Here is a 24,685-nt window from a genome sequence, read left to right as displayed (position 1 = left end):
CGAAAGGTTGCTCTCTCGATTATATCATCGTCCCGGGCGAAAAGGAACACGGTTCTTTAATTTCTGTTCCCATAGTATACGACGAGATAAAATGACGCTGAAACTAATTCCGACGGGAATTGGAGAACGTTCCGAGGAAGCATTCGTTATCGAGGAAAAATGGCCGTATTAGACGCGTTCGTTCCTCGCCTCCTCGTGATTGTAGTTTTCATTTCCGAGAAAATTCAAGGGTTCATAAATTCGAACGGTTCCTTCTCCGCGCCGCGGCCTTACGCGTCACGTGTACAGAGAACCGCGGCAGCTCGAAGCAAATGGGGATACGGCTTAAAGTTCGAAAGGGCCGAACTTTCGTTCCATGTGCGAATGGTAAAACACCGCGACGAGGAAGTTCTGCCCTCCGATTTGCGTGCCGGAAACTGTTCTAATTCCAACTTTCTAATTCCGAGGCAATATCGCGCTAATGGCCGCGTGTACTCTCCGACCAACCCTGAAACACCAGTGCCTATTATGGATTCCTGTTCGCACGTCGCGGCCGGTTCTTGCGATGCTCGTTCGTTTTCCGTTTGTGATCGTTCCATTCCCTGTGGATTCTAGCCGAACTTCCGTATTTCGATGTCGAATCTGCATAGGAGAAAAGCACACACGTACACTAGAGTGTTGGGAACGACGTCTGAATACTCTCAGTGCCGAGGAGTCTTTGAACACTCATCGATACTTTACCGTAGTCTGAAATTTAGGTTCTTCGTAAGAATTATTCGGAATAAACGTTCTTCCTGACTGTTTCAAGAACCGAAAGCGATACGATAACAGTTTTTCGAATTATCGAACGGGAAAACACGACGGAGACGAATTCGAGGCTTCGCTGTAATCGGCAACCGTCGATATCCACCGTGACCACGCTTGCCGGGAAAAGTCTTTTCGGTAGCCCCGATTGCTTTTCAATGTTCGACCGAATCGCTGCGACCGGTTTCGAGTAGAGTCGCGGAGTGGGCACTTCGATCGCGGTGTACTGTCTGAGTGCATCCGGATCGCAAGTGAATCACGACGCTGCTGCTCGGAACCATCATGCAAATTGACTCTAATGGCGGCCGTGATAGATCACGGTGTGTGTGTGCGCGCGTGAACGAAGTGATGCGTATGGAGAAAAAACATTTTTTAACGCGGGCGCGTTTACTGGCGAGCGATCATTAATACAGCTCGCCTTAAGCCCCGGGGCTTCGTTAAGCTCACGCGCCGTTGCGATATCCTGCTTGTTGATCGAGTGACCGATGAACCGTGTACTCCTCCAAGTTTAAGCCCCCTCCCAACGGTCCTGCCCTGCGGAAAAAGCAGGCCAATCGATTCGGAGGGCCCACGAATCGAGACGAACTTGCGATTCGAGGTGAGAAAATGCGCGATTCCGTCCCTCGAAAACCAAATCGTTCATAGAACAACTAACTCGTGCTGGAAATTAAAGCAAAGAATACCACGAATACTGTCACGATTAATGACCTATTAGTCAGATCGGATTACGCGTCAGAAATACGTTTTTCAGTCTTCCTTTGTTAATAACTTTTCAAGAACCAACGATCAGCGATTTAAATACTTTAAACAGTACTCGGGAGAGTGACCTTGATAACATATGTCAAGGTCAGAGTTATCTTTCCGTCAGAGCATGCTTTTTGGAAGATCACACGACATCTCCCCTTGTGGCCACGTTCCTACTATTTTCTCCGTCGTTGAATCGGATAAAAGCCTGTGCACGTAGCCTGTGAACAGCACATACACAGAATCGGGGGAAACAAGAGCACACGCGAGGGACGTATCGCGAAAACCAAAAAAAAGAAACAAAAATGCTTTCGACCCGGTTTGATAGCTCCCGCGGGCGGACTCTATCTCGCTGTCTTTCGAACGAGTTTTTATCAGCCCTCAAAGGCCGATTAGCGATGAACAAAACAAGAACGGCACGAAAAATGTAACAAAAGAGCGAAAAAGTCAAGGTTTTACCCATACTGATTCCAGAGCTTGAGGGATCCTCGTTTTTGGCGCCCCAGCTGCCGGCCAGATTCAGCGCCAGCAACGGCCTCTCCTTTAGCAGCTCGGCGACGGACGCCAGTCCCTAGAGCGTCGCAGACACGTGACACTTGCTCGCCGGACAAATTCATGTCGAGCACCAGCCGGGCCAGGCTGCTCGACGCGTGGTTCAGTCCGCGGCAAAGGGCGTTCACCACGCACTCCAACCTGAAACAACCGATCGATGCGACCTGTTCGTTACAAATGCCTCTCTCTCTCTGTGTGTGTGTGTGTGTGTGTGTGTGTGTGTGTGTGTGTGTGTGTGTATGTTGTTGGGGCATATTGCCGCTGCTTGCCGATAATTTGACGTGGACGAGCAGTAAATTGGACCTGAATCACGGTGCCAGGCTTGATTTAATCCGATCGTTAGTCGGCCTCGCCTACGACCACGCCGATGATGCTTTTCCCGTGGTCTCGGTCGTACACGCTGCACGAGTGTTAACACGAATAAATCAATGGAATAGAATTGATATACAGTGAGGGTCAACACTAAGTACACTGACGTGCAAACTCGGCTTCTGGTAGGGGAAAAAATGGGGTAGGAGGAGGGACCCTACTACGTGGTAAATTTAATTCAAGTAATGAAATAAAAGTTAAATCGAATATTAAACTAATATTTGTTGCATATTTCACACTTCACAGTAAGCTTCACAGCACGAATAAGAACTTAAAATAACACTTAGTCGAACATAGTTGTGCCAATTGCGCTGATTTACCGACGCTTGTGTACATCGCTAGGTCTGTCGAACCCCAACTTACACTTCAGATGTTAATAACTCGGTAACCAAAAACGAACTGAGGGGGCTTAATAGCGGAAAACATAGCGACAGTTCTTAATTCCCTCCCCACGGTCCTGACATCTACGCTTTACCTGGACAGGTATAAAAAATATTCTACGAATGCCTGCGGTCTGTCAGACCCCGCGACGTACTTGACGGTTAAATTTCAATTACCTACATGTAATCTCCATTCTTGACTAGTCTCAAATAAATATTCTATTTCTCCTATTGTTATTGTATTCCTTTTCTCTTTCATCTTTTATTCACGCGTTCCTGTTTATATTCTTTGTGTTAAATGGGGTTTCCCGTTAAAATAAATATTATTATTATATATACATACACATATATATTTACCCTTATGCGATTCGTTCGGTCGAATCGCACTCTTTGTACAGAAAGGGAATCGTCGATGCAGATTTCGCGGATAGAGAAACGTGCGAGGCCCCCTCCCTAATCCCAACCGAAAGTTAAGGATACAGGGTTGCAGTTTTCCTGCAAACGTTTCGCAAGCATCGCAGTTTCCTTCATCAGTGGCTGCTTGACACACTGCTATCGATACACGGAAACTGCGGTGTTTGCGAAAACGCCCGAGCGAAGAAGCTCAAAATGTGGCCGGCATTCCGCGGATCAATAGGAACAAGTTTGACGGAAACGACCTACATTGCCCGGGGCTTTATCGGGCAATCAGCAGATTCGAGGATAGATATTGGCCCCTTGGAAAAAAAGGCTTTTCAATATTATTTTCAGCGAACGTTTCCTTCCCCCCTCCCCTGACTCGTGCTAACCAATGAATCCACTTCAACGACGATCTTCGAAAATTGCACAAGATGCATCGTTCCGGTTTCCGAGACTCCCGAGCGGTCCTTCATGCAAATTCGTTCGAGGCGCGCCGGTTCGCCGATACAGATACCAGCCGTGGTAGATTTATGCATGTATAATGTTCACTTCGCAGTCTATTCGACATTTATTTCGCGAGGCAGCCGCGCGTACACGTGCAACGGTTACGCTAAACCGAGAACGGCTGTTTCTCCTCGAAGAATTGCAAACGAGGGAAGACTGGATTTTCTTCTCGCGGCATAACACGCTGATACCATGGGCCTAGGATTTTTACGACGACCGTTACATCGAAGAGGTTTCAGGGGGGCATGTAGTAATCCAGTAATCCAGAATCAAAATTTGGTAGCTTAGCACACTCAAATCAACTTATTATTAACCATGGAAGATTCGTTCCATGTATTATTGTTCTCCTCCTTAAATCCTTTCGTATCGTCTGTTTCAAAAATAAATACAAAAGAAGCGCCCTAAAAATTCAGACTTTTATGAAGATATTGAGAACACTGTTGGTGAATGATGGCATGGCGTCATCGAAGAGGATTACTTAAAATTGACCAAACGTGTTCGTGTACCTATTTCTATTCGAATAAAATTGATAAGTTTCAAAATTTTTAATTCCTTGAGCGTAATAAGCGTATCAGATGCTAAATGTTGATTCTGAACTATTCTAGGGGGGCGGGGGTCTAAAGAAAATTTTCATTGTGTTCCTTTTACCCCCTTGAATCGATCCCGTTCTACGCAACGTACGAGGAACGTTATTGCAGCTGGCGACGCGAAAACAAACGAATAACTGGCGTACATATTCATGAACGGTTATTTGACAAAGAGTCGCCGGGTCAGCTCGAGCTCTCGATTTCGATGTTTTTGAAATTAAAACGCCGGATATCGCATTTTCGGAGAATTAATTAAAGTATCGACGCGGCCCCTGCTATCTGGCGCGGGAGTAACGATATACATACACACCATTTTTATGGACGCACGAACAATCGACGTATCGTTTCAGGAAGACACAATGGGTAACCGTCAATCTTGTTTTCTCGTTTTTGTCCGTGGATCGAACGATGATTTTTGGAAACAAAAAATATAAGGTTCGAATTTTCCGATTCGAAACAGCGGTGACGCACAGTCGACCGGAACAAAGAATCGTGCAACAATTTTCTATAACCTTTGAACCATAAAAGATATCCGAATGAAATTTGTTCTGTACCAAGTTTTCTGTTTGTTTAATAGTTTTTTTTCCACAAATTTTTAATTTAATTGTTATAACAAAATTTGAAAAACTGTTTATTTTATATTTTGTTTAAAGTTCTTTTAGCTAATTTACGTCGCAAGTTGAAAGAACTCTTGACTTTTAGATTTATGAAGAAAAATCGAATGGTATAACAAATTGTGACGAAAATTGCACCTTAAATGCATAGTGGAAATGAAAAATAATGTTAAAATTATGTTTTGCTGTATCTAGTTATGCTACAAAAATGAGAAAATGTGGTATCAAAAGTTATAGTAATGTAAAATGTCATAAATTTCTTCATTTTCGAGATTAATGAAAATTTAGATCCGACAATTATGCGGCGACCCGGTCGTACGTTGTCCGACGAAGCACGCTCATTACTACTCGCGCAACGCATAAACGGAGCGTATTCGATGATCCTTTCGTGTCCGTTAACGGGTGTGTACCAGCCGAAAATAACGTGGCGCTCGGCCGATCTTCGACTCGATTTCCATTTTTTAACGCGACGCGAGTGGATCCCCCTCCATTCATCCGGTTTGAATATCGGAAAGGCCGTCCGACCAAGCACGTCCGCTATCACTTGCACGCGCTGGACCTGCACTGGAAATATTCCGTCAACTGTCATTCATCCCCTCCACCCGGTCCACCGCGTGTGCTCGATTCCGGTCGGGAATTTTATGAAACGCCGGCATCCTCTTCATCAACGTCAGTGGTCCGTCCAGATTAGAATGGGGCGGTAAATTAATCGACCGATACTGTACAAGCCGTTTATTTTTTTTCGTTTTTAACAAACCACCGGTCACGTTTCGCTTCTGGGAATCCATGGCTCGTAAATCCGTGGTGTTCCGGAGGTGTTGAAAAATTCCGGTAAGGAGGTTCATTCGTTTAACCGGACAGACGTATTAAACATAATCTGGCTTATTATTCTCCAAGGGTTTCCGGAAAAAGTGACTCACAAAGTTCGCCGTAATTTCTGCGGAACATAGCTACATATCTTACAGTGGTTCAATGATTATTCGAATTCCATTCGTCGTACTCGTTTTTCTCGACGCCTGCAGCAATTCCTCCCCTCCCACTTTCTTTCGCGATTCGATTCGAGCGATTCGGACCGCAAGGAATCCCCAGGAAGCGCGGTGAACGAAATTGCAGGGCAATCGAGAGGGCGGAACAATCCGTGAAGCACCCTGGCGGCCCTCTTTCTGTCGGCCGAGACCCCCCACGGTGTTTTTCTTCTTTTTGAGCGCCCCCTTCGTTCGCCGCACTCTACGCCGTTGAACAACAAGAGGACTCCTTGTGTATCCGTTCCATCGCATCGGATGGATCGATCGGCGTTCTTTCTCGCACGCATTCATCTCCTAGGAGACGGTTGGCCGATTTCGAGTGGGTCTCGTCGCCTGTGGAATGGCGACAGAGGGAAATTGTCGAACGGAGGAGACGGGGAAGGGCTGCGAAAAGCCGTCTCGACGCGCAACAATGAGCCGACAGAGTGCGAATGTTTCGCCTCCAGGCAAACGGTAGTTTGACGCCGCGTCTCGTCGTCCCTGTTAACGTCTTAAGTGTTCTATTTCATTTGATCACGTGTACTCGTGTGCTTGGTTATTTTTTAACTACGACGAGTACACTCGACGAAAGCAGAGTGAATGCCTTCGCTGTTAAATCGAAATAAATTCTAACGAAATGACAAAGTCACAGTAGACATTCGTTTATTGCGCCATCCGGAGCTGTAGACGGTCGAATTTCCAGGAATGATGCGATAAACGAGGGCCAATTACACGAGTGACGAGAGGAGGTGAAGGAACAAGGGATCGAAAGAAGCAACGCGGAGGTATACTAAAGCGACAAGATTAAACGAGGATTTTGCAATTTGATCGCAACTTAGAATCGGCGGGAGCGACTCAAGTATCAAACAGTTCCGCGGGCGGAAGTCGTGGGTACGACAAGAAAATTATGAATCGTTCTTCGAGCACGAATCTTTCGAGACGTTTTAAAACTCGTAGGACAAAAGCAGATCTTCGCGACAACGGCGGGGAAAAGCAGGCAGAAGTGGGACCTCTGCGAGAAATGGCGGTATTAAGGCGAAAGAAACCGTGACGGGGGGAGGGATGACAGGAGGGAGGAAGGCGGAAGGAAGTCGAAAGAAGATTTCGGGGGTAAAAAGAAAGTAGGTAGAGAGCCCGAGGTCTAACCCCGTGGTCGGTCCAGCGTTCAGCTATAAAAACCAGCCCGCGTCCTCCTTAATTTCTCGCCACGGGCCATGACACCGGTCCTTCACGACCCTCGAACACCCTCTAAAAAACCACCCCCTCCCTCCTGAGTCTCCGCCCCTCCTCAGCATTCTTTCGCGGCGTATTGTCCCACCACTTTCACGACTTTTTCTCCAGCCAGAAAGAGAGAGAGAGTAACTTTATGCATCCGCGTTTCAACCCCTCTTCTCGAAGGCCGTTCATTGTTACACCCCTCTTGTTGCCGCGTTTCAGATGGCCGAAGATGTGTGTTCGCGGTAAGTCGGGCTGGCTACGTGCTTTGAATATCGAATTCCTTTTTTTGGGGGGGGGGGTAGGGGGTGGCCAAGCTTGGAAAGTTTTCCCTAGCTTCGAAGTTTCCCAGCGACGACACGCGGACAGCTTGCGGGGGAATTGAAAATTTTCGGAGAGTCATCCTCGGATATGAGAACCACGTCTTGGGAATGAATCTTGAGACCCAGCTTGAGATCACTTATTTCTTTTGGAAACTCATCGCCTCCCTCTCGAGAGAAGTCCACAACGTTTTCCAACGTCATTAGCAATTTGAACGTTGCTTTCCAGCGACGAGTAACCACTATCCCGTAGAGTAAATAAAGAAACTTTCCGCGGGTAGGGGGGCGGGGGGTAATTTTCATTTTAGTTTTACCGTGGCTGGAACACTTTAAAACTTTGTCCTCCTACCCCCCGTTAATATTCCAACCTTCGTAGATCTGCTTACGGTCCCTTCGGACCGGAAGCAGAGGCGAGCAATAACGAGGAAATAAGATGATCAAAAACCGGCGAACTTTCCCATCGTCGAGTTTCTCGGGATTTCGTTTTACCTCCACAGCAAAACTTGTCCCTTATTTTATTTATATGGGGAGCATATCCTTAACCCAGTTTCTAATGTTTTTCTTCTTCTTTCCTTCGAGAGATCGTGATCAGAACTGCGGGGACAGAAAGAAAAAACACAGCCCGGGTTTGATTTTATGCACGGACGACGTCGAATCGTGAGAGGGAACGGAAGAATATTCGGAAATTATTGTTGTGGTTCCACGCAATCGGCCCCGTCGTTTCGATTTCCCACCGCGCGGCTGTGCTCGTTCCCTTGCAGAAAATAAAAACAAGCAAAAAATAGAAGTAAAAAAGCACGCTGGAAACCAGGGCTCCTGACACGACCAATATAAGCGGCGCACACGGGAAACCCAGAATGGTTATGCAAATGGGGGTGTGGGACTCCGAGCACAGCCACCCTTGCCTCTGCATTCGTACACACCGCTTGCAGGGTAAACACGATCTTTTTTCCACCCTTCGTTGGTCCGTGCACGGACCGAGGGCAAATGTCTTCTTCGCCGTCGTGTAAAAAAAGCAGAGTAAACTTTTTAATTTACTTTCTGACCTACCACGGTGTCCGAGCACGCGACTCCGCGAAGGATATTTTTTTATTACCGAAGGACCAAGGACGTTAGACGTTCTGCAGTCTGTGTTTCTTGTTCTGTTTACAAAACACTGCACTCTTCGTTACACCAGTAGCTGCTCCGGTCAAGCTAGAAAAAACCGATCTATTTACGTGTTCGTCTCGAAATACCCTCTTCTAGGGTCAAACTTTTTTAATCCACTTTCAGACATTAGCCGACGTTCTGGACAGACGGTCTAAGGGCTTAAACCCCGTGCAGTTTAACGAGGGTTTCCCTTCGGCCCCAGCTGCCCCTTGAAAACTTTCCAAGCCCTGTAATGTTATTGCGTCTAGCGCGTACGTATCCAAACCAGTCCGAACGATTCCTAGCGTTATTTTTCGGAGATGAGGTAACTGTACACAATCGAAAGCACCGAGTTCGGGGTCCAGCAATTTCACACGGGCTGTCTGGCCATGGACCGAACGTGTCAAGGGCGCACCGAGATTTTCCCCTGTTTTCCCGTGGATTCCAGCCGAGCGAGACCGAAAGGAAGCAATAACGCCCTGGTAAGTATCGTGGAAAGTTTTCGGTCTCGCGCTGTCGTCGGTCCCGGTGTTCCCAGCAAATAGAGGGTAGGACCGGATGTGCGCGAAATGAGTTTTTAGCTGAAGGGTGTATGAAAGGAGCCCGGAACACGATATAAAGTCGCTTCCCATGAGATACATAGAACTCAAGGGGAAGGGAACGTAGGGTCGACTCGGAAGAATCGTAACAAATAAGTCTTTTTCAGGAAAGTCTTATTTCGAAAAATTGATGCAATATATTCCAAGTTTTTAGGTTCGGTCATATTGTTCGGTAATCAAGGTTTTCCACGGTGTACGAAATTTAAAAAAATTCTGCAGAATTTACAAGTTATAGACTCAAAAACAAACCGTTCCCACAATTGAAGAGATTGATCCCACAATCTGAAGCGATTACAAATATCAACCTGAGGGAGGAAACGATGAAACAAGAGAATATCACACACTCACCTGTCGTGAGCCGCTTCCTCCAAGCAAGTGATGACCAGCTCGAAGTCATTAAGCTTCTTCTTCCCCAGAACGCTTTTCAAATGTCCGGCCAGCCGTTGAGCCTCGTCAGCGGGGAATTCCTGGCCGAGAAGGGACGTGATCCTGACAAGCTTGACGCTCTCGTTCCCAGCTAAAGCCTCGAAGAAATCGTCCAGATACCTCGGATCCGAGCCCCTCTCCACTTGAAACACGACTTCGAGGGCTTCGAGGGTGCACGCTGGACTCTCGAGGATCCTCGCCCAGCCCTCGAGCTCCAAGGGCGAGGTGTGCACCAAGGGTGCTGGTGGTCGTTCGTTCGGCGCCGGTCCGAAACCTGGACCAGCACCGACCAGTCTGCAGACGGCTGAGATATTTCCATCGGAGGCGCCGGCTGCCTTCAGCAACGAGAACACGGCCCTGGGCGGAACCTCCAGGGGGCAAAGTTGATTCAATATCAGATGCGTTTTAGGGCCTAGGAGACCAGCCAGATGGCTGATGATACCGGATGGCAAGCCCTCGAGCTCTCTACGAAGAATGTTCGCGTACTGGGCGACAGAGGTGAGATAGTAGGCTGCTAGGAACTCGGCCACGGCCATATGGATCGGCGTGTAAAGGTCCGGTTTACGTCGTTGACCGAAGGTCAATCCCTTGGTTAAGAAGCCCAGCCTGGTGACCTCGATGCCACCGCCCCGAGCCCTGAGTTCCGCCTCCGTGTAGCAGCATCTGCCGTCCCTGAGCGCGGCTAAAGACAACTTTCCGAAATCCTCGAGACGTTTTCTACAGTGACCCGGAATCTCCTCGTTACAGGGAACCGGCGGGTCCAAGCTCCGTTTTACGATGCACTTCACCGCGGCTTGAACCAACGCGCTGGTCTCTGTCGGCAAACTGCCGGAGTCCTGGGAGCAGAAGAAGGCGTACTTTTATGGGGCTGCTGGTCCGTACTGTTTTTTTTTTTATGGGCCACTCCGACCTTTTCACGTTGCTCCGGGTGCGCAAAGGGCTACTTTTATTACCGCGACCCCTTAACAAATTCTACCGCGCCGTCAAGTATATTCCCCCGACCCCTCCCGCCACGATTTTCCTTCCCACGAGTTTCGAGCGTATTTCACAAGCTTAAGCCGAGTCGCTGATTTGCTATCCAGGGAACGGGAGGGGCTGGGGAAACGATTCGGTCGGAGGTTTACTTTTGGTCTAACGCTACGGAACATGTTTCGTGCAAATACCTGGTAAAGACAACACAGCATAATCCAGCCGAGCGGATGCTGACCGAGCTGCTTGACCGTCTGCGGCTGAACGTTCAACGCCTCGAGGAACTCGCAAGCTTTCTCGGCGATGTCGTTGTGGATGAAATACGCTACGCAGAGTCTCTCGACGTGCGGCCACTCGAGGCCCGCCAGATGAATCCTCCTCTGCACCAGCGGGGACAGTGCGACCGCGTTGCTAGGCGAACAAGTGACCAGAATCCTCGCGTCCGGGAACAATCGACCCTCGAGAAGGTCGACCGCGTCGCCCAGGGACGCTCTGCCGCCCACACACTCGTCGTAACCGTCCAGAATGAACTGTACCCGGTCCTCCATCAAGTGCAACGTCCGCCAGACCTGAGCTACCGCGTCCCCGATGCCCGCCGATCTCGGGAACAGTTCACGCATCAGATAATTCAACACGGGACTGCCCCGAAGCTCTCGCAACGGTACGATGAAAGCCAGAGCCGGACCGTCCCCTTGGATCGCCCACTGGTGGAGAAGTCGGAGGCACAGGGTCGTTCTTCCGCTTCCTGGACCGCCCTCGATCGCCACGCGCCTCGGGGCTTCGGAAACTGTGCCATCGCTTAGCTGTGAACCAATATGAAAATATACGGTTACTGAGTGCTTTTGTGAGCCTTCAGAACATTTTGCACGTAAACATTATTAACCCTTTCGTTGCGGCATATTTTTAGCAATTGGGTCGCGTATGCGTAGAATAATCTACCGTTTATGGCACTACTACTATCACGCGTGGAAAATATTACGAACAAGATCGTGGGTGATAATGGATGAGATGGATTGGACGGTAAAATACTAACCCAAAACTTATTCCATAAACACGACGACATTGCTCGTAGTGGCCAGTTCATAAAACCGTGTAGACACGCTCTTAGCACCGAAAGGGTTAAATAATTATGTAATTCTATGTTGTAATGAATTATGTAATTCTATGTTCTTTCCGTGGCGTTTGAAAAAATGCTTTCTTAGTACACCGGTTCGAGTGCCGTCTCGAATATCAATAGATTGCGCAACGGTGAATAAGATCTGGTCGGGTCAGAGATACAGCCACTCCGTCGAATGGGATTAGTGGTTCACGCGGGAGATTCTAAGTTCTAATTGGTGGCCGGCATGGGATCAGGAAACCGAGAAGTATCCGAGAAGCTGGTCACGAAGCCGCAGAACTTTTCTTCTCATTGCCGGTCTAGTTGTCTATCCTCCCCTCCACCCGACGACGAACGAGTTTCCGGTACACACGGGCGAGCTGTTCTCGCGAATCCTTCTCCTATTCTCTTCAAATTCTTCGGACATCCCACCACGAGATTCGTTAAGAAATGACGTAACGAACGAAGCGTCCTTTTCTTTATTTCTTCTTTTCGTAGAATTTTAACTGCCTCCCAAGTAGCTTGTCTTCGACCAGTGACTCGCCACACGTTTATCGTGTAACGATCAAACGCGACACGGTCGTCGATGTTCGAAGTTTTATTTTTTCCTCAAAACACCTCGACGTTCACGGTCGAACGACGTTTCGAACTCGGCTAACGAGACTTCTGTCGACTTATAATTGCCGCGTGAGACACGATGTTCGGGTCTGCGGAAACTCTGTAGTCGTTCGAAGCAACTGGCAACCCCCACCTCTGTCGCTCGCGAAACGAATTTAATCGGTACCCAGATGAAACTGTTTTGTTTTTTCTTTTCGTCGAATGACTTTCTTTTGACCGACTGATCGGATGCCACCGTCCGACGAACGTATAATATAAATACTCGTGCTTGCGTCTGAACGTTGCCGATACGGAACCGTTACGCGTTGGAGGCGTATAATATAAATGCACGTTCACGTGTCGACACGCGTTCCGTCTATTAGCTCCTCAAAATTTACTGGGCCAGCAATTGTGCAGCTCCAAGAAACAAACCAACTGAAAATTGTGGTTCCCAACGACTATTAGGTCCCGTCGATCGATCGGTCGAGGAACAAACACGCGACGATGCGTCTTGCTTACGGAACAGATTAACGGAGAGACAATGTCGCGTGCTACGAGTTCCGTCCGCCTCGCTCGGATTACGACTATCGATCGTGAATGCCTCGATTGTTTACCGATATCGCGTCGACTGTCCATCAAGGCTTAGGTGCTCGTCAAGGATGTTGACTGTACGTGATACACGAATGTTGTAAACGTCTGAGTAAAAGTAACATTTAGGGGATGCAGTTTCGATGACCTTGACCTTGACATATGTTGTTAAGGATATTCTTCCGAGTAATTCCGAAAGTTGTCTTTCAATACGTAAAATTACTGGTATGTATTGCAAATTTATTCACTAATATCTTTTCAATAAAAAACGAGCGACGGCTAAAACTTCTTGGGGGTTGCTCAGAAGAGTGTCCTCGACAAAACATATCAAGGTGAAGGTCATTGGAGTTGCATCCCCTAAACGTAACTTTTACCAACTTCTGTTGAGTATCGTGTGCGGTAGCTATGAGATGTCGAGAATAAATCAATTCTACGAATACATTGGTTTTGATTTCGAATTTTTATACAGTATCATCTTAGTATTGTTCGAGATCCCGTTCGCTGTTCCGTAGGTCGCCTAAGTAAGCTTTCTATTATAAGGGGATCTCTGCGGTCCTCCTAGACGATCCTGCTTTGTTACGTAGCTGCCTTTCCCCGCAAGAGACCTACCTCTCCTGTGATCTATTACCCCTTGTGATCCTCGAGCATTTACGGTCTATTACTCGGGCCCTGCTCTCTCTTCCCATTCCCATCAGAAACCATGCGGATTCCCTCGTATATTATTACTTCTGCTACTCCTTGTAGTATATTCTAATACTCCGCATTACCAGACCAATTCGGATTGGTCTCTCGGTTTGTCCTGTGATCACGAGCACTCCGTATTCCACCATTTTCCTCCGCATTATACAAAATACTAAGATCTAACAGTCTTACCTATCTGATTTAAAACCCTTTACGTCTTTATGATTTAATCGGGCTAGTCGTTTCGGTGATCTCTGGGAGGGTCTGGGGCTTTTTGAGTGCTCCCGTCCTACCTCGATCCTCCAACGCGCAAACATTCTAGTAATCTTAAACCCCGTACGTCTCGTTTATCCGCCCATGTTGCCCCAATTCTGTACTCCCTAATCACGGTAGGATAGCTTCCGTTACAATGAGAGCCGTATCAGTTTCCGTTACACCGGATCAACTAACTCTCCTGTTAACGCGCTACCGATTGATCGCGTCGAAATAGATTTCCGCGAGGAATTGAACCACTACGGTAAATCATCGATGAGTATTCCAAGGCTCCTCGACACTGACAAGGATAGGTCCTTAGGTGTAACGCTGACGTTTTTAATGCGGTTTAGTACAGCGATGGAGCTTTGAATTCCGAAACCAGTGATATTTGTTTATGAAATATGCAATGTTCAGTGCCGACAAGCCTTCGAACACTCATCGATGATTTTTTTTACTTCGATGGAATCGACGACACAAGAGACTACTGCTGCTTTATTAATCTGTCGATAATCCTTCGCGACGAATTCACCCTTAACATTTAATTCTCAACTGTCTCATGCCATGAAAGGAATAAGAAATACGACGATGGAATAAACGCGTCGTGCTATCGCCACCAATTGTCCACCCGTAAATCGCTGGGATAAAGCGTTCACAGCTCTGGGAGGAACGGTCTCGTATTCTTCGCGAATACACCTGCTAGCTGTTTTCCTTCCACCCACCGCGCACGGCAAAGATAAATCCATAGAGCCCGGCAACTATCGGCCACGAGATCCGCACGAAGGATCGTAAGCTCGTTACCAGGATAAGCTCCGTCCACGCTTCCACACGACACAAACACACACATGGATCTATCTATCGATCCTTTTCATTGTTCCGCGAACGTCCGTTCCAACCGTCCTCCGGTCGTGTTCCCTGGTACACACCGTCGAGGGAGACCGTGGAATATTTCGTGAGAATGACACCCCGTTTCTCGCGACTAAGAATCTCGTAAAAAGAACCCTGGGCGTAAAAGCCGTGTTTTCCCTCAGTTTCTTTCGAATTTCCCTCCGTACGGCCTGGCTGGATGCATCGTGAAGATGGACGCCGATTTGGGAGAATCCTCATTTTCTTGTGCTCAATAACTTCTCATTTTCGTTTACGAACGCGGGTCGTTTAGCCGGGGTAAATATAGGATAATTCTTCAAAGAAAACTTTCTATATGTACGAAAAAGCAAGTATAGAGTAAATGTCCCTATAAATGTCGCCTCAAAATGTAAAGTAATTCTTAGATACTTTAACGATTCATTTTGTACAATGGACATAGGTCCAACGGTACAATAACGACTGTTTCTTTCCTATAATTTCACAATCACCCCCTGCTTATGTAGTCGCGTTTTTGACGTTCAAACTGTACTTTCGTTTTTCAACAGTAATTTTTACATACCAGATACATATACAGGTACATGTATGTTTTTATTTTTACGTAGATCAGAATCCCAATTTAATAATAACATTTTTCAATCACAGTAATTCTTTATAGGTCGTTATGTTTTCGTTAAGTAAAGTAAATAAAGTGGCAGTAATTAGGACATTTACCCCCGTTAGTACACTAGTTACAGGAACACTGACACATCGTGTGATCGCCTTATTCCTTTGCTTTTCCTGTCCACGAATCAACGTGTACTCGAACGCGTGTACAATACATCCGGGGACACACAATGGGCTCCGTGTCTCGATCGAGAAGCGTGAATTGCATCAAGAGGCATTCACCAAGAGACAACGGGACCTGTCGTGCTCGACGGAATCTCATCTTGCTCCGAAGGCAAGTACGTTTAACCCTTTGAGTCTCTTACTCCATTTTGAAAACGTGCATTGTGTGTGCTTAGTTATATTTAAGTTACAACGAGTATACTCGACAAAAGCAAAGCAAATGCATTTGCTATAAAATTGAAATATATTTTAATAAAATGACGAAATTACTTTTACGACGTGAACGCACATCTATTGCCGAGAAAAAAGTCTTATCAAACAGTCATTGTACATATTTCTCTTCTTTCAAGTCATTTTTCTTTCTTCGTACCTATGTTTTCTATTTGTTGTCCTAAAACATTCTAAAATGTGTTGAAATTTGGAATATGTTTTTTGTTTTACTGAAATTTTACTTTAAATAGCAAGTGCTATCTTTTCAATGACGAATATACTCGACATAAACATCGAAAGGGTTAACCGGTCGCTACTGTCTCCGGGTTGGTATCCGTGTATCGTTGTATGTGTACCCCCGACGACGTCGTATCTCGTCTGCCCGGCTACGGGTGTCGGTAAATATGCTTCGAAACGGCCCGGCTATAATGGCCCTTCCACACTAGCAACGGCGAGACAACAGGTGAAAGGCGGCGGCGGGAACAATGTTCCGCGTTTCGGTCGACGAGCCTCGTCCAAGACGCCGGGGGTTCTGTGTTTGCGGGCCAACGCTCGGCTCGGCTCGGCTCGTTCTCTCTCTCTGTCTCTCTGTCTATCCACGCTCGTGTATACACGCTAGGTGTAGTAGCTAGATGTACACACCACGAGTGTCTGCGCCTCGTCGAGGAGCCCGAGACAAAGAAATCGCTTCCACTTGGCCAGATCGGAGAGCACTCGTCGGTGCATTCGTCCCGGGCGGGCGCCAGAAGAATGGAAATAATATTTGAAGCAAGAACAGTCGACACCAGGCCAGCGAGCAATCCGTTGATCTGGAAAAACGGTTCCGAAAGACGACGACGTTTCGTGCTGCGAAATAAAGAGACAGAGAGGGGAGCAGAGAAAGAGAGAGAAAAGAACTCATTATCGCACTGAGCGATTTCTTCCGGCGCATCATCCGCGAATTCTTTGCGTTCTCGAGAGCATCGTGATCCGAGGAGTTCTTCGATAAGTCTTTCGTCTACCTTCGTTGATCCTGTGATCCGTGAATAGCAGGGGCAGAAATCCTCGATTTAAACTCTTTTTTTCCCCCTGGTAATTTTTTCGAATCTTCCGCGCACAGTGGAATTCCAGACGACTGTTCCCTGCGTAACTGACCCACTTCCACGATTATTCGAATTCCTACCGTATATTCTTTTTTTCGACGGAATGGTTATTTAATCGAACTCACGTATTTCCGAATCCACGGTTTTTAAACGCTCTGCGAAAGGGTTGAAAAACGGTGGCATACCTCTTCGTCGAACGATTCTTTTGTTTTCCGTGGCACACGTTGGTCGATTTCGTGAACGCAAATTCGTCCGTGTATCGCGCTACCAAACACCCCCCGACGTATACTCGACGGGCACGATAATCTGAGACGCTCGAGCATTTTCAATACCGTGCAATGTCAATTCGGAATAGGTTCTTCTTTGGCAGTATATTTAAAAAAATATAACTAATTCTAGAACTTCTTTTAAAACTGAAAAGTTTTAGAATTAATTATTTTGTTATTATTTATGATTTCTTTCTGTTACTCTCTTCTTGTTATCTGTTTTAAATAAAAAGAAATATAAATGATTATTAATCTATACGAGTGATACGCTAGTTTAGATTATAATGTACGAGAAGGGTCAAGGAATACCAATACGCAAATATGTCGTTACGTTTCCTGCCTCGCGTCGCCTTCACAGGAGCCCGCGGCTGCCCGCCACTTGCTCGTGCGGGCTCGGTTGCCCATCACTGGTCTATGGCACGAGGTCGCCGAAAGCAACTCTTTCTACAGTTGGGACGCCGGTCCAGACTGATGCGCAGTCTATATATTCTACGTCTAAGGATAACGTGGGTCCATTTTAAACAATCTATCACAAAGGAGCGGTTCGAATATCGTACACACGTGTCATTTCCGATTGGATACACATTTCCTCCTCCGCGTATATCACTCGTGGCGATGTTTCGAGAAATCAAAATGGATGGGGATCGGATCTTCCGGTTCCGAGCGGAATACGTGCACCTGGAAGATAAGCAGATTCCGCGACGGCGGCGGCCGGGTTTATCGTGGCTTCGATAAATCTTTGGTTTGCGTGGCTGGCAGTAGATACTGCCGGCATTAAGGGAGGAAGATCGAGATGTTTCGCGACCGGGCGGACGGAGGGAAATCGAAACGACTGTTTCGACGGGTGGATACGGGTCTTTTATGGATCTTCTGAATTAACAAGCCATTCTCGGTGATCGATGCTTTCGGTTGTATTCTTGCCGTAACTTTCATAAGAGCCCTTAGAAGCTTTCACAATTGGGCCAAGTTGTGTAGAAACTTCTCAACCCTCCAACAACTACCAACCCATAGAGTAACTCTTACATTAGAGATTTTACTAAAATTACCAAGCCATAGAAATTAAAAAGCGAAGTTAAAATTAACTACAGAAAACTTGAACCAATATTAATTATATTACTCATTATTAACACGTTGACTGCCACAGTGAAAAGGGCCGTACGTTGCCAGACACCCTTTATTTCGTCTTTTATGTCATAAATCGTCGAAAATATAGGCGTTTGGGTAATAGAGGCTGCGTGACTTATTTGTAATTACATTGCAATATTAATTTTATGCGAAAATTTTATGACGATGTTTAAATAATCCAGCTCCTTTGCAATGTACATGTCATCTATGTTTGAGTGACACATGCCAGTCAAAGTATTAAATATGCCGTTAAAAAATATTGTAAAATATCAACAAGAAGTAAAATATACGCAACAGCACTGAAGCTATTTTTTTTTTATTTAAAATATTCAAACTAAATTAATTGCATCATTAAGGGTTGGTAGTTTTCCCCGTAACTTGGTCCAATTTTTGTACTGTTGTAGATCATTTTTATGTCTCTGACTTAATAATGCATCTCGATTGTCATCCGTGCTTTCTACGTTCCTCAACAATAAGACATCGAAGAAACGAAGTCATTCGACGAGAACCAGATTTCCGAGTGTTCTTCGATCCACAGATCCACGGCAGCCTTGTCTCAACCAGAAGTAATCATGGTCCGCAACTTTTCCATCGGGTGGAGGACACGGTTAAAAAGCCCATTCGAGAAACGTTAACGAAGCGTGGTCGAACATCTTATCGAGTCGCGACAGAACAATGCCTCGTTACGCGAATCCGAGTGGAGACTGCGGGTTCCCGTTCTCGATCGGCCCGGCGCATCTCCGCGGTCGCGATTAAAACCTTCTTTATTCGAGGACCGAGAGAGAGAGAGAGAGAGAGAGAGAGAGAGAGAGAAAGAGCGAGTTATGCTCCCGCGGCGACACTCCGCCTGAAGATACCATCGGGAGACCAACGTCGAGAAGGGTTGAAGACCACCGTCTTCGATTCTGCAGCGCCGAAACGATTTTCTTCTCGTTCGAGAGACCACTTCGTTCTCTACGCTTCTTAACAAGGTGACATTTCTTCGATTCCTCCTGTCCCCGAGATTCCCTTAATTGCGGCAAGAGATATTCAAGTTGGAAATATTTGTCCTCAAATTGACGACAGGTCCGCGATTTTTCCTCGGAAATTTACATTCTCCTCCTTACGTCTTCTTCGCGTTCCATCCAAGAAAATTTCCTACGTGGAAGGAATATATGTATATCGCCGACCGTCTTCTCCTCGAATCGCTGATGTTCCTCTCCTGGTCAGAGATGTTTAGTTCGCTGTTCGCCTCGTGTTCCACAGACACCAACGGGAATTTATCTTTCGTCGATAGACTCGCTTTCTGGCAGGGAACGAGACCCAGCTACAAATATTCGACTTTCAAATTCCGTTTTGGAGGAGGTAGATAGATACTTTTATCCTCCTCTCTCTCTTCGATCGTTGAAGAATTCTCTTGATCAGGAAACGGACCGTATATCGAGCTGTTCTCCTGCTACGTGATTCGCCGACTTTACCCGGAGAATTCATCTTTCATTGGCAACAAACGTCGTCGAACGATGCCGCGGTTTCGAGTGAACTCTCTCGTACACCGGCTCGTCAGGAATCCGTGGGCATGCTCCGCTTTCATCCACGATTTTCGTCCGCGGTTTAACTCGTTTCCATCGGCCGTGTGCTCGATATATCCCCGGGCGGTCGTCTTATCGCGAAGAAACGCTCCGAGATATATATGTATATATGTGAAGGCTACAACATATCCAAATTTCAACAAATTTCGAAATGTTACTCTAAAAAGTGTCCGATTTCGCGTGGAATGGCCTATGGACTTACCGGAAGGAGAAATGAACCGAGGATACATCACGATCCCCTTAAAGGATAGTTCTGACACGTATATGTCGTGGCCCTTGATCGGATCTTTCCCTCTGACCGAAGTATCCTTTCGTGTCGACCGGTGCTTGGACACTTACAGATTCCGTGAACACGTTCGTAGGATTCTCTAACTCGAGAATATAACAACGTTCGAAATGGAAAATTGAATTTCCAGGCATCTTGTGCACGATGGTTCGCGCGCGCACGTGATACCAAATCTAGCTGCGGGGGCGATGATGTCAGTCGATCGTGTGTTCGGTCGGCGAGCTCGAAGAGTTCGTCGAAGTCGTATTACGTCCTTTATCAATTGTACAAACGGGGGGAGACAGGACTGTTCCGCCGGCTGTGGATTTACATGATATCGACTACGTAATTGCGAAAGCCGAGTAGTCTCAGTGACAGCCGGCCGACGTGGGTGTGACGATTTTCCGTCGTCGAACGCGTAAAACTTGTAGCTCCGTGGAAACTCGCGGCGATATCGCGGTGAAAGCCAAGTTACCGTCGAACCCTTTTGTCAGAGTTCGGCGCTTTCGAGTTTCTTCGGCAACACGTCGCGCTATCGTTCTTCTTCCCTAGCCGAGCCAGCTCCTGGTTGAATTTCGCTAGTATCTCGAACCGGTGTCCTTCGACTTAACGTTAACTTCAATGAATTTTCACGTAGCCAATTTCGAAGTGTCTACATTTTTAAAAATATCTCCATGAAAAGGACAAACAGGAGTATATCCCCATTTTTTTTCCAATTTTTGTAAGCAGTGCCCCACTATTATAAACCTTCATTCGTTTAACACGATTGCAAAATACATGGTTAAAAAATATTTCTTCTTAATCGAAACAATTTTCATTCGGTACTCCTACGTCTCCACTCTAAGCACCCGCAAATATCATTTTGATCACTCTATCGGTTCAACAGTTATAATTGATTGAAAAAAGGCTGTCGTTGTACTTCAAACATCCGTAAAATCAACAATTTTTAAAATTATCAAAAATTCTCTGCGATACGATTATATATTACCGAAGACTACAACGTATTCAAGTTTCAAGAAAATCCGAAATGTTTCCCCAAAAGTGGCCGATTTCCCGCGGAATGACCCCCATCCGCGAACGTCTAACCTGTAAATCGCGAGAACCGATCGTCGCGGAAAGTTTCACTGTGGCGAGTGTTGACAACGGCCACATGGTAAGACAGAGGAAGTAGTTTCCCGCGGGATGGATTTATGACACTCACCCTGACGGGGGCGAAGATCTGGTCGGGCTTGATGTTCTCGAGCCTGTGCTCCTGTTCGCCTTTGTGGAGCAGCTGCAGGTGCGGCTGAAAGTGTGCCGGGCAAAGGGTGCCGAGTGGAAGCGGTGACGCCCATCCCGGCAAATGGGGTGGATCACGTGTGCCCAACTCCCTGTAGAAGGTCTTCAGGAATCTGAAAGCAGCGAGTTTCGAGTTTAACCAACGACGTTCCGCCCTCACGACGCCTTCTCTTCCGACCAAAATTCGTTCAATTATGCATACTTTCTGCTGCAACGGAACACCTGTATCGGTCGATGGGGAATATCTTTGGCGATGTTAATAATCGACACGGATCCAACGATTTCGAGATCCCGTGTAAAAGTCCGTTTACACGTTCGAATAATTATGTAAACGTGTTTTAATACGCGAGGTAATGGTCAAGGCTTCGTATTGTCGCTTCGCATCGCGTTCGATTTGTGAATAATTATTGCGAGCCAAACGAAACACGGGAGGACTCTTTGATGGATCCGACGAGAGACGTTGATCCTGGAACGAGCTTGAAAAAGGGTCTTGGTCGTGCGCAGCATTAAAGAGGAAATCCTGAATGGAAAAACAAAGCCGGCAAAAAAGTGTCGATGTCGTGATTGTTACGAATATTCCCTGTTCGGTTCACACCGAGTTCGCGACTGAATGACAAACATGAAACGCGTGTGTGTGAATCAAAGGAGAGAGCGTCGAGATTCACGAATGAAAACGAACCGCGACGTGGAATAATGCGAGTCGAGCAAAGGGAATCGCATCTATCCCCGTGAGGTGTTTCCCTTTCACGAAGCCCGTTGAGCACGATTTTCTTCGTAGATTAATGAAATTTTAACATATCCCAAAGTTAGTGAAACACCACGGTTGCACGAAATTTACCCGGAAAAACCGACCCGCTGGGTTCTCTCGTATTTTCATTAGTTCTCCAATTAAAATTGCAGCGAATCCCGGCAAGAACGTAGACGCCTGTCGGTTACGGAGTTTAAAAGACACGAACGTTTTTAACAAGCCAGGTTACACTTCCTTTCCTTCCCCCCTTGAACTTTTCACGAGCGCGTGCCGGGCCACTAAAATTTCCAATTAATTCGAGTCACGTGGCCATAGGTACGGAGCCGAAGTAGCTCGCTTATCGAGCGCCCGGTTAATTTCCCAAGCGACGAAACCGTAGTCACGCTAAGTGGCAGTTTCACGTTGAATGATGCATTCGTTGTACACGCGGCGCCGTCCGGGGAAGATTGATGACCTTAAGCGTTCTACCCTTATACCAAAGGTGATCAACCGTGGAAATGATCGGCGGGTACGTAGGATAAGGTGACTGGCTTTACGGCTTCCGGCCGATTGCCTCGAGGGGCTTATGACCTTCGAACGGATTTTATTGAGTTGCCCTGTGTACCCTTAAGATATACAAATTCGGTGGTCGTTAACGCGGTAATTTTTTGATGACAACAAATAACCAACAAACTGTTGATACAATGTGAATACTGATAAGCTGACGGAGTACACTACTTTTTAAAAATCCAGTCTCATCGTAAGTTCGCGCAAAAACGCTACGCGCATCTTCCAAAGTTCTACGGACACACTGTGTGTTTCTTCTATTCCGCAAAAGATAGCAGTTCTTCCGAAAGATTCTGGGACCGAATCATCCTAGGACACAGGGTGGTTATTTCACGTTTCACTCGGCAACGAAGGGGGTTAGACGATAACGTCCCCGTTGAAGGAGGATCGAACTGACCTTAAGAGTCTTCCCAGGGGATCCCGTTCCGGGGACGGCGGGCCTCCGTGTCCACTTCCGGCGCCGAGTCTCCGCGACGAGGCACGCGCGCTCGATATGTACGCGGCTGGGGCTGGTGGCGGGCTGCAGGGCGGGCAACAAACGGGGCTGCTACCACCCGGTGTCGAGAGGGTGTAACTTCTCTCCAATTCCTAAAACAAAAGAACAGAGAAAAGCCGCTTTAGTCGGTCCCTATGAACTCCGTTCGCCTCTTTTTTTTCCTTCCTCCACCGTTGCCGTTTCAAAACAGGCGGCGACGGTATGTCGTGCTCTGCTCTAACGGTCTCGTATACCGACCCGCTGGAAATACCAATCTTGCGGAATGTCCAGGAGGACAAATAAATGTCGCCGAGAATTTATTTCCCCGAGACGCCCTCCCCCCAACCCCTTTTTGCTTTGCTCGAACGATCTTTATTGTTTTTGAGCGGAGATGGAGGGACGCGAACGCTTTCGGCGTTCTTTATTGGAAGTATCGAAAATCCGGAGATCATCGGCGAATTAAATGTCCGTCTGGAAAGCTGAAGAACTAATGGCCGGTCGCATCGAAGTATATTCGACTCGACGACGCTCAGAATCGTCGATCAGAATCAGTTCGTGGAAAATTCAAGAGGAATGTAGAGTCCGTACATATTCCGCGGGTCACGTTCGCACGCCGGAACCTTTTCTTTGTTTTTTATTTCTATCGGGGAAACGGATTCGTTAGGTGGAACGGATAATCGACAGCGTGGAGCGGTAGCGTATATACGTATAACGTTGTCCAGAGGAGCCCCCGTTCGTTACCTTTAACGGTTCTGTTTCACCGAGAGCTATCGCGAAGTCGTGCGGTCACGTCGGGTGATCAGACGGCGAGTAAGAAAGCGCTTACGGTCAGCGATAGCGAACCTTTCAATCGTAACACGCTTCTCGCCCCGGCTCTACGTGACCCGAGATAAGTCGATCAAAAACCAGGGAAACCCAAGAGTGCCGCCTGTGTGATTCTTAACTTTTTGTCCAGTCGCGCCTTTTACTCGGGACCAATTTTCTCTATCCCCCTGGACTGGGGACAGATCGCAACACGATTTCCTCCCCTTCATCTGTGGTTGTTTTTGCAGAAGGAGAGGGGGTGGAAACACTTTGCAGAATCGCTAGTCTTCGTTCATTTATCGGAAATCAATCGTACCGGCGAAAGAAACGAGGAAGATTCACTTCCGATGAACAGTGTTATCGAATTTGGGAGTCTCAGTTATCGATGATAATCTCCGTGATTGTTTCATCGTGGGATTCCCCGTACCGGTGACAGAAGAGGCGTGAATATTTCCAACGAATAAGGGATATTGAAAGAAAAAACGGTACTATAGACTGAATAAGAGAGTTCAGCCAACCGCTCCTAGATGCTTGGCGCAAAAAGCCGCGGGCGGCGGATCGCGGATGAGGGTCAGGGGGCAAATAATTAAACGCCGGAAAACGCGACCCGAATGCAGGATCGGGGTAAAAGAGAAGAACGGTAGGAGCAAAAACGAAGGGAAACCGAGTTGATTCGAGGAACGGACCAAGAAAAACCGTGCATGCGCTGTGGATCTCGTGAATGAGCGACCCGAGACTCGAGGGTAAAATGAAACGAGACGAGTTATCGAATCAACGTAGAACGAACGAACGTGTTCCCTCGGCTAAACGAACACAGTC

At 47.0% G+C, this 24,685-nt stretch overlaps 1 protein-coding gene across 1 annotated transcript in view; it reads right to left on the bottom strand.

Annotated features, from left to right (window-relative positions):
* The window catches only part of LOC107194517, a 153,487-nt gene that overhangs the window by 28,068 nt on the left and 100,734 nt on the right, over positions 1-24,685 (bottom strand). Inside the window, 6 exon segments of the mRNA XM_015584159.1 lie at positions 1,987-2,098; positions 2,100-2,220; positions 9,547-10,460; positions 10,788-11,396; positions 21,217-21,406; positions 22,985-23,175. Of these exon segments, the coding sequence (XP_015439645.1) occupies positions 1,987-2,098; positions 2,100-2,220; positions 9,547-10,460; positions 10,788-11,396; positions 21,217-21,406; positions 22,985-23,175 (2,137 nt within the window).

Source organism: Dufourea novaeangliae, unplaced genomic scaffold (assembly GCF_001272555.1).
Source record: "Dufourea novaeangliae isolate 0120121106 unplaced genomic scaffold, ASM127255v1 scaffold8, whole genome shotgun sequence".
NCBI lineage: Eukaryota > Metazoa > Arthropoda > Insecta > Hymenoptera > Halictidae > Dufourea > Dufourea novaeangliae.
The sequence above is the reverse complement of the archived record's forward strand: the minus strand, read 5'-3'. Positions and strand labels throughout refer to the sequence as shown.